Here is a 14,622-nt window from a genome sequence, read left to right on the forward strand (position 1 = left end):
CCTTCATTTTTCTCCCCATTTCCCCCTACTATACAAAAACCTCATTGGCGGAGACTGTGTGGCTATTTCACTTCCCCACTGACCACGACTGTCTCTGTACCTCGTCATTTTGATCAATGTTCACTAAAGACTCAGTTCTGATGACGCTTCATAACATACCATCGACTTCTTAACTTGACCGTATAATAACATATTCATTGTATTGCGTGCGTGTTCTCATAATGTAACTTCCCAGATATACACCCCAAAACTTCTGTGTACATCTCACCTGAAGAGCCCGGAAAAAGCTAGGCCATGTGGATATTCTCAGCGAACTCAAGATTGAATATCTACAGTGATGGAGTATTCAAGAGGGTGTAACAGAGGAAAGCACGCGCGGTATCAGACATGCCAGCTGGGGAGTCAGGTCAGCACTTCCTACCGTAGCAAAACCAGCCAGAGTCTTGCACAGCCACCCGTGTGATGGCTAAATGCTACGGTTAGATCGGAATGCCAAGCATTTAGTAGAGGCAGATTAAGGGGTGAAATCTAGGGTCCTGAGGTTGTTAACAGTAAAGACGTCCCGGAAAGAGAATCTATTTTTGCTGTCGAAGCCTCACTGGGATTACAAACACCCTCTCCTAGCAGCCTACGTTTGACATTTAAATAACTGGGGGAAGGGGGAGAGGGATCTGAGCAATGAAAATCCACATATGGAGTTCCTGTCGTGGCTCAGGGGTTAATGAATCCGACTAGGAATCACGAGATTGTGGGTTCCATCCCTGGCCTCGCTCAGTGGGTTAAAGATCCAGCATTGCTGTGAGCTGCGGTGTAGGTCGCAGACACAGCTCGGATCTCGCGTTGCTGTGGCTGTGGTGTAGGTCGGTGGCTACAGCTCCGATTCGACCCCTAGCCTGGGAACCTCCATATGCCACATGTGTGGCCCTAGAAAAAAAGGCGAAAAGACAAAAAAAAAAAAAGAAAGAAAAGGAACGTACCTTGTGGTAGGCATGCATTTGCAGGTGGAACACGCTGAGGCTGGAGTTCTCTGAGCACGTGTGCTGTGAGTGTGAGGCTGTATGGACAGAGCGGTGGACTGCCAGCTCACGGGTCTGAATGTGTACTCTGGGCTGAAAGCGCTGATGTTTTATCTGATCTCAGTTTTCCAGGCTCAGGAAATGTCTTCAGCTCAGCTTGTTGTTCCAGACTCCTCTGGTCAATGGGCTTGGGAAGCAAGGTTATTTATTGATTCTCCCTATGATGCTCAGGTGTGAAAACCAGACTGGCCTCCTCTAGGGATTTGATCTCTGGTGCACATCTGGAGACAGAGAAAGAGGGGGAGGGTGGACAAAATGAGGGAGAAATAAGAAGGGAAGTTTCCCTTCACGCCTTTTCAAAAAAGGATGGAAAGTGAACACCCAGGGACTGCTGTTCAGTATTTACCCTCTCTCCTCAGTTCTTACTTTTTTCTGGTCTCGTCACTCTCTCTTCTTCGCTTTATTTCTCTGTGTCTTCTTGAGCTCCCACCCACTGTAAGCCCACAAGCACCCTGTGCTCACGAGGCGTGGCGGGACCTTCATGCGAATGGGGCAGCGAGTCATGGCGGTGGACATGTGCACACGTCACTGGACCGTCAGACGTCACTGCAAAACACAAGTTCAAACAAAAAATGATCAAGAATTTTGTTACGATGATAGCGAAATACCACGGAAAGCAGGAGGCCCTTCCGAGCACGAATGCTGTGCAGTTGCCCAGGGCGTGTGCCCAGGAAACCAGTCCTGGCAGGAAAGGACATCGGTTCTGCAGGTGGATCCCCTAGGACCCCTCGACACCAACCAGCCATCAAGCTCTTGCCTCAAGGGTTACTTCCATCAAAGCCCCTTCCAGGACGCATTAACGTCACCCGCGTGACTTCAGAGCACTGTACTCTCTCTGTCCTTGTAAGACATCTCTCTCTAATTACTTCACACTTACAGTCTTCAAAATTTTCCCGTGGGGATTTTCTAGAAGAATTTTCTAAACATCACACGCCCCTTTAAAGCTTTAAGTTGACATCTAAAAATGATCATTAAAAGTTTAAAGAATAGAAATGGGTGCAATTTCCAGCATCATGGCTATTGATATTTAATAATCAGATTCCCACATGGCAATTTAAAATGTATCCTATGGAATCTCTTTATGTGCTAGAATTTTCAGCGCATCATTATTTATGTAAAAATAAGTGAGCAAATTTTTCCTGACTGTCAGAAATTTAACATACTGCCTTATCTCCTTGAAGTTTCTCCATTGTCCCACACATATTTTTGCTTGAATATCTTGTGATAACTTTTATTCTTGTAACAATGATATTTATATATATTGGAATTATTTTATTTCCTATAACAATAGCTCAATGTCAAAATTTTGCTTTTTAAATTGAATTCACTGACTTATAACACAATATGTTTCATAGGTACAATATTATATTTCCGCTTCTGAATATATTGTAGCATGTTCACCCCCATCCAGTTTTGATCCATTGAATCAGAAACTGGAATTGTCCCTTTGCTTGTAGCCTAGGAGAAGCAATGGGCCCGATGAGAATTGCAACATAAAAAACTTCTTAAGATCGCAGACTTTTTACAACAGTGTTTGTGGTCATATCCTGACAAGGCAAGAATGATAAAAACGGATTTCTTCCTGCCCAGGTTGTTTATATGGTTATTTAGACTTTGTTATTCCTTTGTAGGAGCTCTTTGGATCCCAGCCTGGATAAATCTTACTACCTAGCTCCTAGGGTCCTATCTCACCTACTGTTGAATATTATATTAATAGAATAAGGCTGCCAAGACAAAATTCCATATGTTGAGTGGCTTAAACAATAGCCACAGTTTCTCATACTTCTGGAGCTTGGACTTTCCAAGCTCTAGATTTCATAGGATATAATTTTAGTGAGAGCTTTCTTCCTGGCTTGCAGAAAACACTTCTGTCATCATTTGACCTTTCCTCCTTTGCAGGGACAGAAAGAGTTTCTCCCATGTCTCTCTCTCTTTTTTCCTTTGTTTTGTTTTTTAGGGCCCAGCCCCCACAACATAGGGGTCGATGTGGAGCTGTAGCCGCTTGCCTACACCACAGCCACAGCAATCCCGATGTGACCCACCTCTGTGACCTACACCACAGCTCATGGCAAAGCCGATAGGTCCTTGACCCACTGAGCAAGGCCAGGGATCAAACCTGCATCCTCATGGTTACTAGTCAGATTCTTTTCTGCTGGGCCACGACGGGAACTCCTGAGGTCTCTTTTGATAAGGACACACTGACCATGTCAACTCAGGGCTCCACCGCTATGACCTCATTTAATCTTATGTACCTCCTAAAAATCCTGTCTACAAATATCGTTATATTGGAGGTTAGGGCTTTGACATGTAAATTTGGAATAACACATACTCTTGATAAAAATCATAAATATCCACAGATTAACATAATGTAATCCCCATGGCCTTAAACCTTAGCTTTACCCAGCAATTACTCTGCTTGCTATGGTTACTTCCCTCTATAACCCCCCTCAAGTTCCTTTTTTGTTGTTGTTGTTGTTGTTGTTGTTGTTGCTATTTCTTGGGCCGCTCCCTCGGCATATGGAGGTTCCCAGGCTAGGGGTCCAATCGGAGCTGTAGCCACCGGCCTACACCAGAGCCACAGCAACGCGGGATCCGAGCCGCGTCTGCAACCTACACCACAGCTCACGGCAACACCGGATCGTTAACCCACTGAGCAAGGGCAGGGACCGAACCCGCAACCTCATGGTTCCTAGTCGGATTCGTTAACCACTGCGCCACGACGGGAACTCCTCAAGTTCCTTTTCAAACATGTTTGCCCCCTGATATATTTGCAGAGTGTTTAGGATCTGGTAACTACTTACATGGATATAGGGAATTAATAAGAGCAATATATGCAGAAAGATACCTATGTTTTTGGTTTAGTTAGTGTGATGGTTAATTTTATGTCAACCTGGTTGGATCACAGGATTCTGCATAGTTGGCTAAACACTTTTCTAGGTATGTTTGTGAGAGTTAATCTGGATGAAATTAGCATTTGAGTTGGTGGACTCTGTAAAACAGAACTTATTTATAAAAATTACATATAAATTATGGAGTTAAAAAGTATAATAGCTGAAATAAAATTTCATGATAAAGGCTCAACAGTATTTTTTTTTGGTCTTTTTTTTTGCCTTTTCTGGGGCCGCTCCTGCAGCATATGGAGGTTCCCAGGCTAGGAGTCGAATCGGAGCTGTAGCCACCGGCCTACGCCAGAGCCACAGCAACACGGGATCCGAGCCGTGTCTGCAACCTACACCACAGCTCACGGCAACGCCGGATTCTTAACCCACTGAGCAAGGCCAGGGATGGAACCCGCAACCTCATGGTTCCTACCTAGTTGGATTCATTAACCACTGTGCCACAGCGGGAACTCCTCAACAGTATTTTTGACAAGACAAAAAGAAAAAAAGAGCAAATTTGCAGATTGGTCAATGGAGATTATCCGGACTGAGTAACAAAGGAAGAAGGATACAAGGAACTGAATAGAGCTGGAGAGACCTTTGAGACAGCATGAAGGATACCAGTATTACATGCATGGAAGTCTCAGGTGGAGAGGAGAGAGGAAGAAGAAGAAAGACTACTTGAAGAAATACATCCAAAAACTGTCCAAATCTGATGAAAACTTTTATTTGTAGACCCAAGAAGCTCAAGAGATTCCAAGTAGGATAAACGTTAAAAAATACACTTAGTAATGGAAGTAATCAAGGGACCATGCAGAAGGGATCTTGGGTTCTAAACAAAGAGGTTTCTCTAAATCTTCAATGAATGATACTTTTTTTTTTTGGCCGTACCCATGGCATGTGGAAGTTCCATGGGCCAGGGATTGAACCCGTGCCACAGCCATGACCCAAGCTGCTGTAATGACAATGCAGGGTTCTGAACCCACCGCACCAAAGGGGAATGCCAGCAGGGATACATTTAAGATGAAAAGCAACTGAACCACAAAAGTAGAGGAGTAGAAAGGGATGCTAAAAAAATACCGATGGAGCACTAATCATATCCCAAGTACAGTCTAACTTAAACGGAGTGCTTATATAATATAGTTTCAACCATTATGTGAAGTAAGATAACGCAAAATCATCTTAGATAAGTTATAAAACTGAAATGCAAAAGTTTAGAGAGGTTACATAACTTTGGATTTTAATTTATTGGGTATTTTACGTTTCATGCACTGTTTTCTACATACATTCAGTAATTTATTGCATTCTCAACATAACCCCCAACGCTAGATATAATCATTGTCTTCATTTTACAATTCACTAAAATAGACAAAGAAATGTTCAGTAACACGCTCGAAACACAAAATCCGTGAGCAGGGGAGCAAGCCTTCAAAACAAGGCTGATTTTATCTTGTGCACTGAACCACCGTCCACAGATCTGGATTTCAGTTTCAAATTCACTCCAAAGGTTCCATTTTGGTTTGGTTTGGTTTTCACTTCAAATGACCTCCCATTAGAATAACCCACCATGAGCTGCAGGATCCACTCCAGAACAAGACTGTGTAGCTTCTTGGCAAGTAACAGCCCCTTCTGAGATAACAGAAGAAAAAGCCTGCCCTGTCCTGAGCACTTAGGAGCTGCTCAAGGAGCGTATTCAATGTGTCTCTGAAAAGTCCAATTTATCCGACCAGTCTTGTTCCTTCAAGCACTTCCTCCCATGTCATACCATCTCTCTCACATCATAGGCTTTCATTTATGTAACTTTATCTAGACAATTATCCTTCCCATGTATCTTCATTTCCCACCTCCAACCTCTGCAAGAAATCAGGCGGAGATCTTCCACAAACGAGGCAGTCTAAGAAGTCGACTCCGAATCTCCGTGGTCCTGGCCCCATAGATGATGGGGTTGAGCACAGGAGGGACCAGCACATAGAGATTAGCCAGAAGGATGTGCACATGCCTGGGGACCTGGTGTTGGCCAAAGCGATGGGTGAGGAAGGAGAAGAAGGCAGGCACGTAGAAGGCCGCGATGACCCCCAGGTGGGAGCCACAGGTACTCAGAGCCTTGTGCTGGGCATCACGGGATGGAAGGCAGAAGACAGCACGGAGGATGAAGCCATAGGAGACGGCAATGAGGATGGAATCCAGACCCACAGCCAGAAGGGCCATGGTCAGGCCATAGACAATATTGACAGTGATGTCGGCACAGGCCAGTCGAGCAATGCCCATGTGCTCACAGTAGGTGTGTGCCATGACACGGTGACCACAGTATGGCAGTCGCCTCAGCAAGAAGATTAAAGGGGAGACAACAGTTATACTCCGGCATATCCCCAAAAGGCCAATTCTGCCTATGACGGCGTGGTTGAGAATGGTCGTGTATCTCAGTGGGTGGCAGACAGCCACATAGCGGTCAAAGGCCATGGCGAGAAGCACCGAGGACTCGAGAGCGTAGATAGAATGGACACAGAACATCTGGGCCAGGCACCCAGCAGAGGACATCTCGCCCGCTTGCAGCCACAGAATGGCCAGCGTCTTGGGCACAGTGGTGGAGCTGAGAGCCACGTCGGTGAGCGAGAGAAGGCAAAGGAAGAGGTACATGGGGGCGTGCAGGGCCCTGTCCGTCACTATGACCAGGACGAGGGCGGCGTTCCCAGCCAGCGCCACCAGATACAAAGCACAGAAGGGGAGGGCGATCCAGGGGTGGGCCCACTCCAGCCCTGGGACCCCCGTCAGGCGGAGGGCGGCCGGGAGCCCGGGCTCACTGCTGTTGGAAGCTGGCATGGTGCTCGGCAAACAGAGGGCTGTGTCCAAGGGCTGCGGGGGGGTCACCTGTCCTGCGACAGAGAGACTGGCTTCCTTCACATAAGATCCCGGGCTGTCTGTGAAGCCATCTTTCTGAGGCTGGGGGAAAAACTTTGTTATCCACTTGCTTAAAATGCTCTACCACATCTAATGTGCTTGCTCCCCCTTCTGCTACTGCCCATCCTCATCGGTCTTATTTTGAGTTCTGTGTTCAGGCATCAAGCTCAGAATATAAGCTGAGAATCTGAGTGCTGTCTGACCTTCCCGACTCTCCTCTCACGACCTTCTGTACATCATTCCCTCATCTTCTGTCCCTCGTGTAAGTCTGGGGACACTTCTTGCCTCTTTTCTTTTTTTTTCCAAGTCTATGATATCCTATTTGCCCAAGGAGCCTTCCCCCTTTATTTCCTTTCTCTCTAGTTTTCAAACATCTGGGCAAGTGACTCTGCCTTCCAGAAGCCTTTCCTCTCTAACCTAGGTCTTAGTTTTCTTTCTGTTTTTTTTTTTTTAAATTTTGTTGTTGTTCCAAAATCCTATTGAGCTGAACGATGTCTTTATAAAATTGCAGCCTCCACACAAGCTGACTGTGCCTGGACCTGGAAAGTTTGATCAGTATTTCCTAAGAGACTCAATCCTGATCACTCTTAGTAACATAGTATTGACCTCTTGCCTCTGTGCTATAATGCTTTTTTTTACTTACTCTGTGTTTGTAAGCCAACTGCCCGAATATACGCCCAATGACTTATTTCTATGTCTCTCCTGAAGTGCCTATAAAGAGGTTAGGCAACCTGAGTATACTCAAATTCCCCAGAATTGAATGTCTACAGTGTTTTGGGCACACATGCAGGTGCAACGGAAGAAAGCAAGAGATGCATCGGGCATGCTGGTTGGGGAGACAGCGCTTTCCTAACGATGGCCAAGCCGGCTCAGAATCCAGTGTTCCCACCAGTATAATGGTTGCGCCTATAGACCAGATCACAGCGGATAGGGGGAGATTGAGGGAGGGAGCGGGGTGGCCTTGAGCTCCAACAGTGGGCATCCCGGAAGAGTGTGTTCTTTTGTTGTAGAATGCAGGAACATTGTCCACCTAAAAGAATCCTCTGTAGCATACCTGGATTTCTGAACTTTAGTTCCGAGTCTGTCACAAGAGTGTTGTTACGACCTTGAGAAAATCCTTTCCTTTGTCTGGGAAGTCTCAATTTATAAAAAGCAACAGTTGAGGAATTGTAGCCTCAGCTTTTCTTCCTGTTCACTGTTTAGCACTGGATAAATCCCACGACTTTTTGAGACTCAATTTTCTCAGTTATAAATTGGAAATGGAAAATGTGACTTAATTTTCCGTAGATGAGACAGAATACAAAGACATGGGATTAAAAATTTGGACACCCCAAATAACATTCTTCCCACTTTTTAAATCACTTGGTCCCACGGCCACAGAGCGGCATGAGATGCACTAATTGTTCTGCCTCTGTCTTAGCAAAAGGAAATCCAGGTTCAGAGGAATGAAATGATGTAAATTCAAGTCACAAAGCATGTGCTGTCACAGCTGAACTTAGGCCTCCCGTCCGTGGATTCAACGTTTTCCCCTCACCTCACTGTCTCTTTACAGGGCCAACACTTTAATTCCTGTCTTTTTTCTTTCAAGGTGTCCTAGTGTCAGTATGTATTCGTACAGTACAGTTACCAATTTTCTGATCATTATCTGGCCCCCAAAGAGACAGGTGAAAGTGGAAAGCCCCTCTGACTTTCCTGGAGACTCTCACAGATGGCCCCAGACTAAAGGGAAGACGCTTGTGTGGTTGAGAGCTGGCGTCACTCTCTTCTCTTCTCCTCTGTACTCACCAGCCTCTTGTGCTCACAAAGGATGGTTTCAAACCAGTTACGGCATCAAGCTGCTACTCGGAGCGCCTGTGGATGTTAGGACCAGGAAGAATGGGTATCAGCAAGATTTTCTTTCTCTGAACATCGTCTTTTGGGAAACCCGATTTCAAGGACGTACCTGTGTGGCTGACACGCATCCCGAGTTGAGCGCGTTGAGGCTGGAGCCCTCTGATGTGTCCTCTGTGGGTGCGAGGTTACGTGGGCCGGTGTGCGGTGGAACAGCAGGTTTGTCCAGGTGAAGTGCCCTTGGATGTAATGTCTGGCTTTGAGACATGGAAGTTGCAGTTCTGTACAGGTTACATGGGTATCCTTTAGAGAGGGAGAGATTCTCAGTGTTCCACCTGAAATGTCCGATCTGCTCTCAGTTTTGTGCTCAGCGAATGTCTCCAGTTTAGCTCTGGGTTTCAGCCTCGTTGGGTCAATGGACCAGGTAAGTGTGGTTATTTATCAGCTCTCTGTGATACTCTGATATGAAAACCCAGGGGACCTGCTCTGGGGATTTGACAGAAGCAGAGATAATTGGATACGCACATACTAAAGACTGAAATTGGACATCCCTCTCAAACTATATACAAAAATTAACTCAATATGAGTCAAACATATAAATGTTAAAAAAAAATCTGTAACACCTTTAGGAAAAAAAATGCTTAGGTATAAATTTTTGGGTCCCTGTGTTAGACCACGGTCTTGTGATATGACACACCACAATCACAAGGGATCAAAAGGAAAAAATAGATAAGTTGAAATTGGACTTTACAAATAATAAACATTTTTCACTTCTAGGGACAGGGTCAAGAAGTGAAAAGACAACCCACAGAACGGCAGAAAATATGTGCAAATCATATATCTGATCATTTTATATCCAAAAATACATAAAAAGCTCTTACAGCTCAACAACAAGAAGACAAATAAATTAAAAATGGACAAGTGATTTGGAGAGAAATTTCTACAAAAAGAAAGAAATACACAAATAGCCAAAAAACCCACAAAAAGATGTTCAGGAGTTCCCGCTGTGGCTCAGTAGTTAATGAATCCGACTAGGAGCCATGAGGTTGCAGATTCGATCCATGGCCTTGCTCTGTGGGTTAAGGATCCGGCGTTGCCGTGAGCTGTGGTGTCAGTCAAAGACTTGGCGCGGATCCCGCGTTGCTGTGGCTGTGGTGTAGGCCGGTGGCTACAGCTCTGATTTGACCCCTGGCCTGGGAACCTCCATATGCTGCAGGTGCAGCCCTAGAAAAGGCAAAAAGACAAAAGAAAGAGAAGAAAAAAGACGTTCCATTTATTAGTGTTTTGGAAAGTGTAAATCAAATGAGATACCACTCTGTACTTGCTAGAAAGGTTATAAACAAAAACAAAAGAAAAAATAGACAATAACCAATTTTAGGAAAGATGTAAAAATATTGGAATCCTTATGCATTGCTGGTGGGAATGCAAATAGGTAAAGCTACTTTGGAAAACAGTTCAGTTGTTCTTCATATAGTTCTACTTAGAGGTATCAAAAGTCCCAGCAATTTCACTCCTAGGTAAATATCCTAAAAAACCTAAAAACGTATTTTCACACAAAAGCCTGTGTAAAATACTTCAGGAAGCCTTATTTCTAAGAGCAAAAAAAAAAAAAAAAGAGAACAGTAGCGATAGTAACCAACGGATTAATAAACAAACAAAGTCCGGAGTTCCTGTCGTGGCGCAGTGGTTAACGAATCCGACTAGGAACCATGAGGTTGCGGGTTCGGTCCCTGCCCTTGCTCAGTGGGTTAACGATCCGGCGTTGCCGTAGCTGTGGTGTAGGTTGCAGACGCGGCTCGGATCCCGAGTTGCTGTGGCTCTGGCGTAGGCCGGTGGCTACAGCTCCGATTCAACCCCTAGCCTGGGAACCTCCATACGCCGCGGGAGCGGCCCAAGAAATAGCAACAATAACAACAACAACAACAAAAAAGACAAAAAAAAAAACAAAGTCCGATGTATTTATGCCATGGAACATTATCTCAGGCATGAAGTATGGATATATAATGAATCTTGAAAACATTATAAGTGAGATAAGACCGACACAATAAGCCATGTTTTTCATTATGACATTTATAGGGACGGTTCGGAACAGGCACGTCCACAAACGCAGAGAGTAAAGTGGTTCTTCTCAGGGCCTGGAGTACATGAAGACGGGGGTGAATGCTAATGGGAGTGGTGTTTCATTGAGACTGACAAAAACGTTCTGGAATTAGAGATTGGTGACCGTTGCACAACTTTGCAAATGTCCGCAAGAACACTGAATTGAACACCTAAAACTGAACGTTATGCTATGCATTTTATACATGAATCGTACGGTTTTTAAACATCACCGAATCATGTAATCATTGAAACGTAAACGTTCAACCGCCTGAGCCCCATTTATCTATGCGACACTCTCCATAAAGCAGATGCAAGCCCTGGATGGGGGTGGGGGTACAGAGGAAGGGGCCAGGTTATACCCGAGATCTGAGCTGGTGGCTAAGATGAACTCATGTATTAGTGTTTATTATCTAAATAGCGTAGGCACTAGAGATCTGACCACAGTGACCAAAAAATGAGTTGTAAATAAAAGTTTCAAACAGGCCACAGATGTACCGTATATACATATGTATTGACACTGCTCAGACTGTATATACTACGGTGTTTACCCAGAGCAATTTCAATAGAATGCAAGTACTCTGCCTGATCTTTAATAGGTACTTAAATATTTTTTGAAAGAATGTTGGCGTTGAATGATTTGGATTCTGCTACAAATATGACACAAGGCAGTTACTGCCCTAATAGTGGACAATATCCTTTCCGTGACAGTACTTTTTCTTGCTTCTCTAAGTCTGAAGGACTTTGAAGCAACAATTTGGCTCATTTATGTGCCTGGGAACTTCCGGGCTGCTATTTTCCACATCACATTCGATAAATTGGGATGCTCAGTATCCTGCTCCTGGCCTCACACAGATGTCCGGTCTAAAAGAGGATCAGCGAATTGCTGGTGACAGTCTTCCTCCATTCATCCCATTAAAGAGAAAATTCATGGCTCTGCCTGTATCTGTAATTTGCCAACACGGAGATAAAGCTGAGACTCTGTCCCTAGTTCACTGATGAGAACCGTGGTTCCAGCCATACTCTCACCATTGCAGGACTCTGGGTGTCCAGATCATCAGACACATCTGATCTGAGCTCTTGGCTTCTCTAACCTCTTCCTGGGATGCAGCCTCCACTGTTCGTGTAGTCTTATTGGTTTCATATTCCATTCCTGTAGAACTATGGAATGAATTCCACCTAGTTCCTTTAAGCGAGAGTAGGGTCACCCACCTGTTTCAGGCTAGAAGTGGGTCCAGTGTCCATCCAGTCTGTGTGTCTGCTTGAGCTGCTGCCAGCAGATGCCAAGATACACACTTTAGGGGACCGAAAGAGAAGCCATGTTTCACGTGGGTGCTGGTGTGTGGAGAACCTTCTGCACCTACAAGATTGGAGGAGAGGAGGGTATAGGAGCGATTAGTGAATTGGATCTGGGTCCTGTTGGGGTTACTCGACCTTTTACCCTTTTGAAGACAGAGCCACACAATTCTGCTCATTCCACACCCATTCTCCTCCTCCAGTATTTCCTTCTACGCCCTCGCACTTGCGTTCGGGTTTCCTCATCTGCCAGCAATGACCCTTCTTTGTTCTTTCCCTTTCCTCTCCCTTCTGCCTGAGGCTCACTGTGTTGATTTTCTGTTGCTCCTATAACATTATCACAAACGTAGCAGCTGAAAACAACAAATATCTCTTATCTCACCTTTCTGTAGGTCAGAATTCCTGATACCCTAGATGTTTAGGGTCTCCGAAGGCTGAAATCAAGGTTCTGGCAGGGCATTTCTTCACGAAGGCTCTGGGGGATAACCTGCCTCCAGGCCCACTTCAGTTCTTGGTTGAATTCAGTTCCTTGTGCACGTGGCACTCAAGTTTCATTTTCTTTGCTGGTTGGTAGCCAGGGACTGATGTTCGCTCCGAAAAGCCGTCCCCATTATTTCTCTGCCTTTTCATTTGGTTCCCTCCACTAGTGGTGGGTTGAGTGGCTCCCATGCTCTAAACCTCTCTGACGTCTCCTGCTGCTGCATGTTTCTGATTCCAGTCTGAGAAAGTTCTGTGCTTTTCAGGGCTCGTGTGAGTAGATTGAGGCCACCTGGATGATCCAAATGGAAAAAAAAGATCTTTAAGACCCATCGCTTGAATTTCATCTTCAAAGTCCCTCTTGCCAGGAAAGGCACATACTTAGCAGTCCCAAACATGGACATCTTTGCAGGGGGGGACATTCGTCCTACTGCATTCACTTCAGTGACCTTTGCTCATTCTTTGAGAATCAAGAGTGATAGTCCATGTACCTGGAAATCTCCTCTGACTGTCCTAGAATATTCCAATTCCCGCCCTTTGTTCTGCCCTAAAAACCCTCCTTGCATCTATTCTCACTGTGTTCACTGAGCTACTCCTTAGGAGTCTTGCAAACGAGACTATGAATTTTCATACTTACTCTTCTATACCTTACCATGAACAAATTCATGCCTAATGCTACAGGAATGAATTACAGATACTTTGTTAACATACACCTCACACCACAGACCTTTAGGGTAGGGATTGAGACTTTGTTATAAATGAAAATACAGTATCTTTTTTTCATTTGAGAAAACTAAAAAAAAAAAAATACTTCTGAAAAAGGAACAACAGACAGAGAGTTCAAATAAATCCATGCCTCTTGACCAGGGCTTGGGTGATTTCCCAACCTTTTTCATGACTCTCAGGGTGACTCGAAGTAAATCAGGTGACACACTAAGTCATGCGGCGTGACAGGTACACGACAAGCTGATGCATTTTCAGCCCAGTTAGTCTCAGACAAAGACTAGGTATCGGAGAGGTTCTTGCCTACAATAATAGAAGACCTAGGTTTAAATATCTTGCCACTAACAAGCTAATATAAATGTTCTGGGATGTCCCTTTTCCTTTCTAGACTACAGTGACCTCTTCCATAAAATGAGGGATTAGACACAACATTCTCGCAGGTCCCTTCCCGTTCTGATCATTCTTACTCCTGCATATTCCCATGAGCAATGAAATATTAAGTCAGAGAGGGTGGAACACTGTAGCTGCTCTATATTCCCAGCAGTTCATGAGCTCTTGAGCTGATAAATACTCAAGAGGCTTCTTGGATGCAGCCTTATATTGCGCAGGCCAGGGAGTTGGCAGAGATAATGGGGGGCTATGAGCAGAGCACACAGGGCCCCCACTTCCGCTCTTCCTTCCTCTGCACCTCCGTGCATAGAGTGTTCTCAGGTAGGTACATTGGAAGAGCAGACACTCCAGACTCTGGCCCTAAGACACTCAGCCCCAGCTAAGAAGTCTTGAGTTTACAACATCATAATCTGAAGAAGGAAAGGCTGGCTCTAATTGGAGTCAGGTTTTTTGTTTGTTTGTTTGCTTTTCCTTGCATTGTTTTTCACCTTTGTCATTTACCAGTTCTACATTTTCCATGTGGTACACTTGTTCTCTGCCTCCCTGCCAGGCTCTCTGCTTCCGACATTATTGTCTCAGCAGGGGTATCTCATCCGGCTGTAGTTTGGAGGCAGATGCCTTGGTGTCAATAAGCACCCCCAAACTTTGCTGAGCATAAACTGGTGTAAGGGTTGTAAAAACACTGGCTCCTTTGGAAGCTCTTTGCAAGACCCTATTTCGTGCTAAAAGATTCAAAACCGAGGCTGTCTGCATAATGCACCCACAGGCAAACAGAAATGTTTAGGGAGAGCTTTCGGATAAGGAAAACAAATAGATTCTCTGAATACAGAAGAGAGAAAAAGTGCATCCTGAGAAGAAAGGATAGAGGCATCCAGAGGCTGGCGGAGGAACAAAGCAGATTGAAGGCTGCAGGTGAGGGTTTAGAACTCAGAGGCTGTAAAGCTTTACATCTTAAG

At 44.9% G+C, this 14,622-nt stretch overlaps 1 protein-coding gene across 1 annotated transcript; it reads right to left on the reverse strand.

Moving 5' to 3' along the window:
- Nucleotides 1-5,818: 5,818 nt before the first annotated feature.
- LOC125111395 (olfactory receptor 52D1-like) lies at nucleotides 5,819-6,775 on the reverse strand. Its single transcript, XM_047753342.1, has one exon. The coding sequence runs from the start codon at nucleotides 6,773-6,775 to the stop codon at nucleotides 5,819-5,821; it is 957 nt and encodes a 318-aa protein (XP_047609298.1).
- Nucleotides 6,776-14,622: the final 7,847 nt, after the last annotated feature.

Source organism: Phacochoerus africanus, chromosome 11 (genome assembly GCF_016906955.1).
Source record: "Phacochoerus africanus isolate WHEZ1 chromosome 11, ROS_Pafr_v1, whole genome shotgun sequence".
NCBI classification, from domain to species: domain Eukaryota; kingdom Metazoa; phylum Chordata; class Mammalia; order Artiodactyla; family Suidae; genus Phacochoerus; species Phacochoerus africanus.

What these genes read in the sequence shown, in the direction of transcription:
- LOC125111395 (XM_047753342.1), bottom strand. Translation starts at nt 6,775, where the DNA reads ATGCCAGCTTCCAACAGCAGTGAGCCCGGGCTCCCGGCCGCCCTCCGC.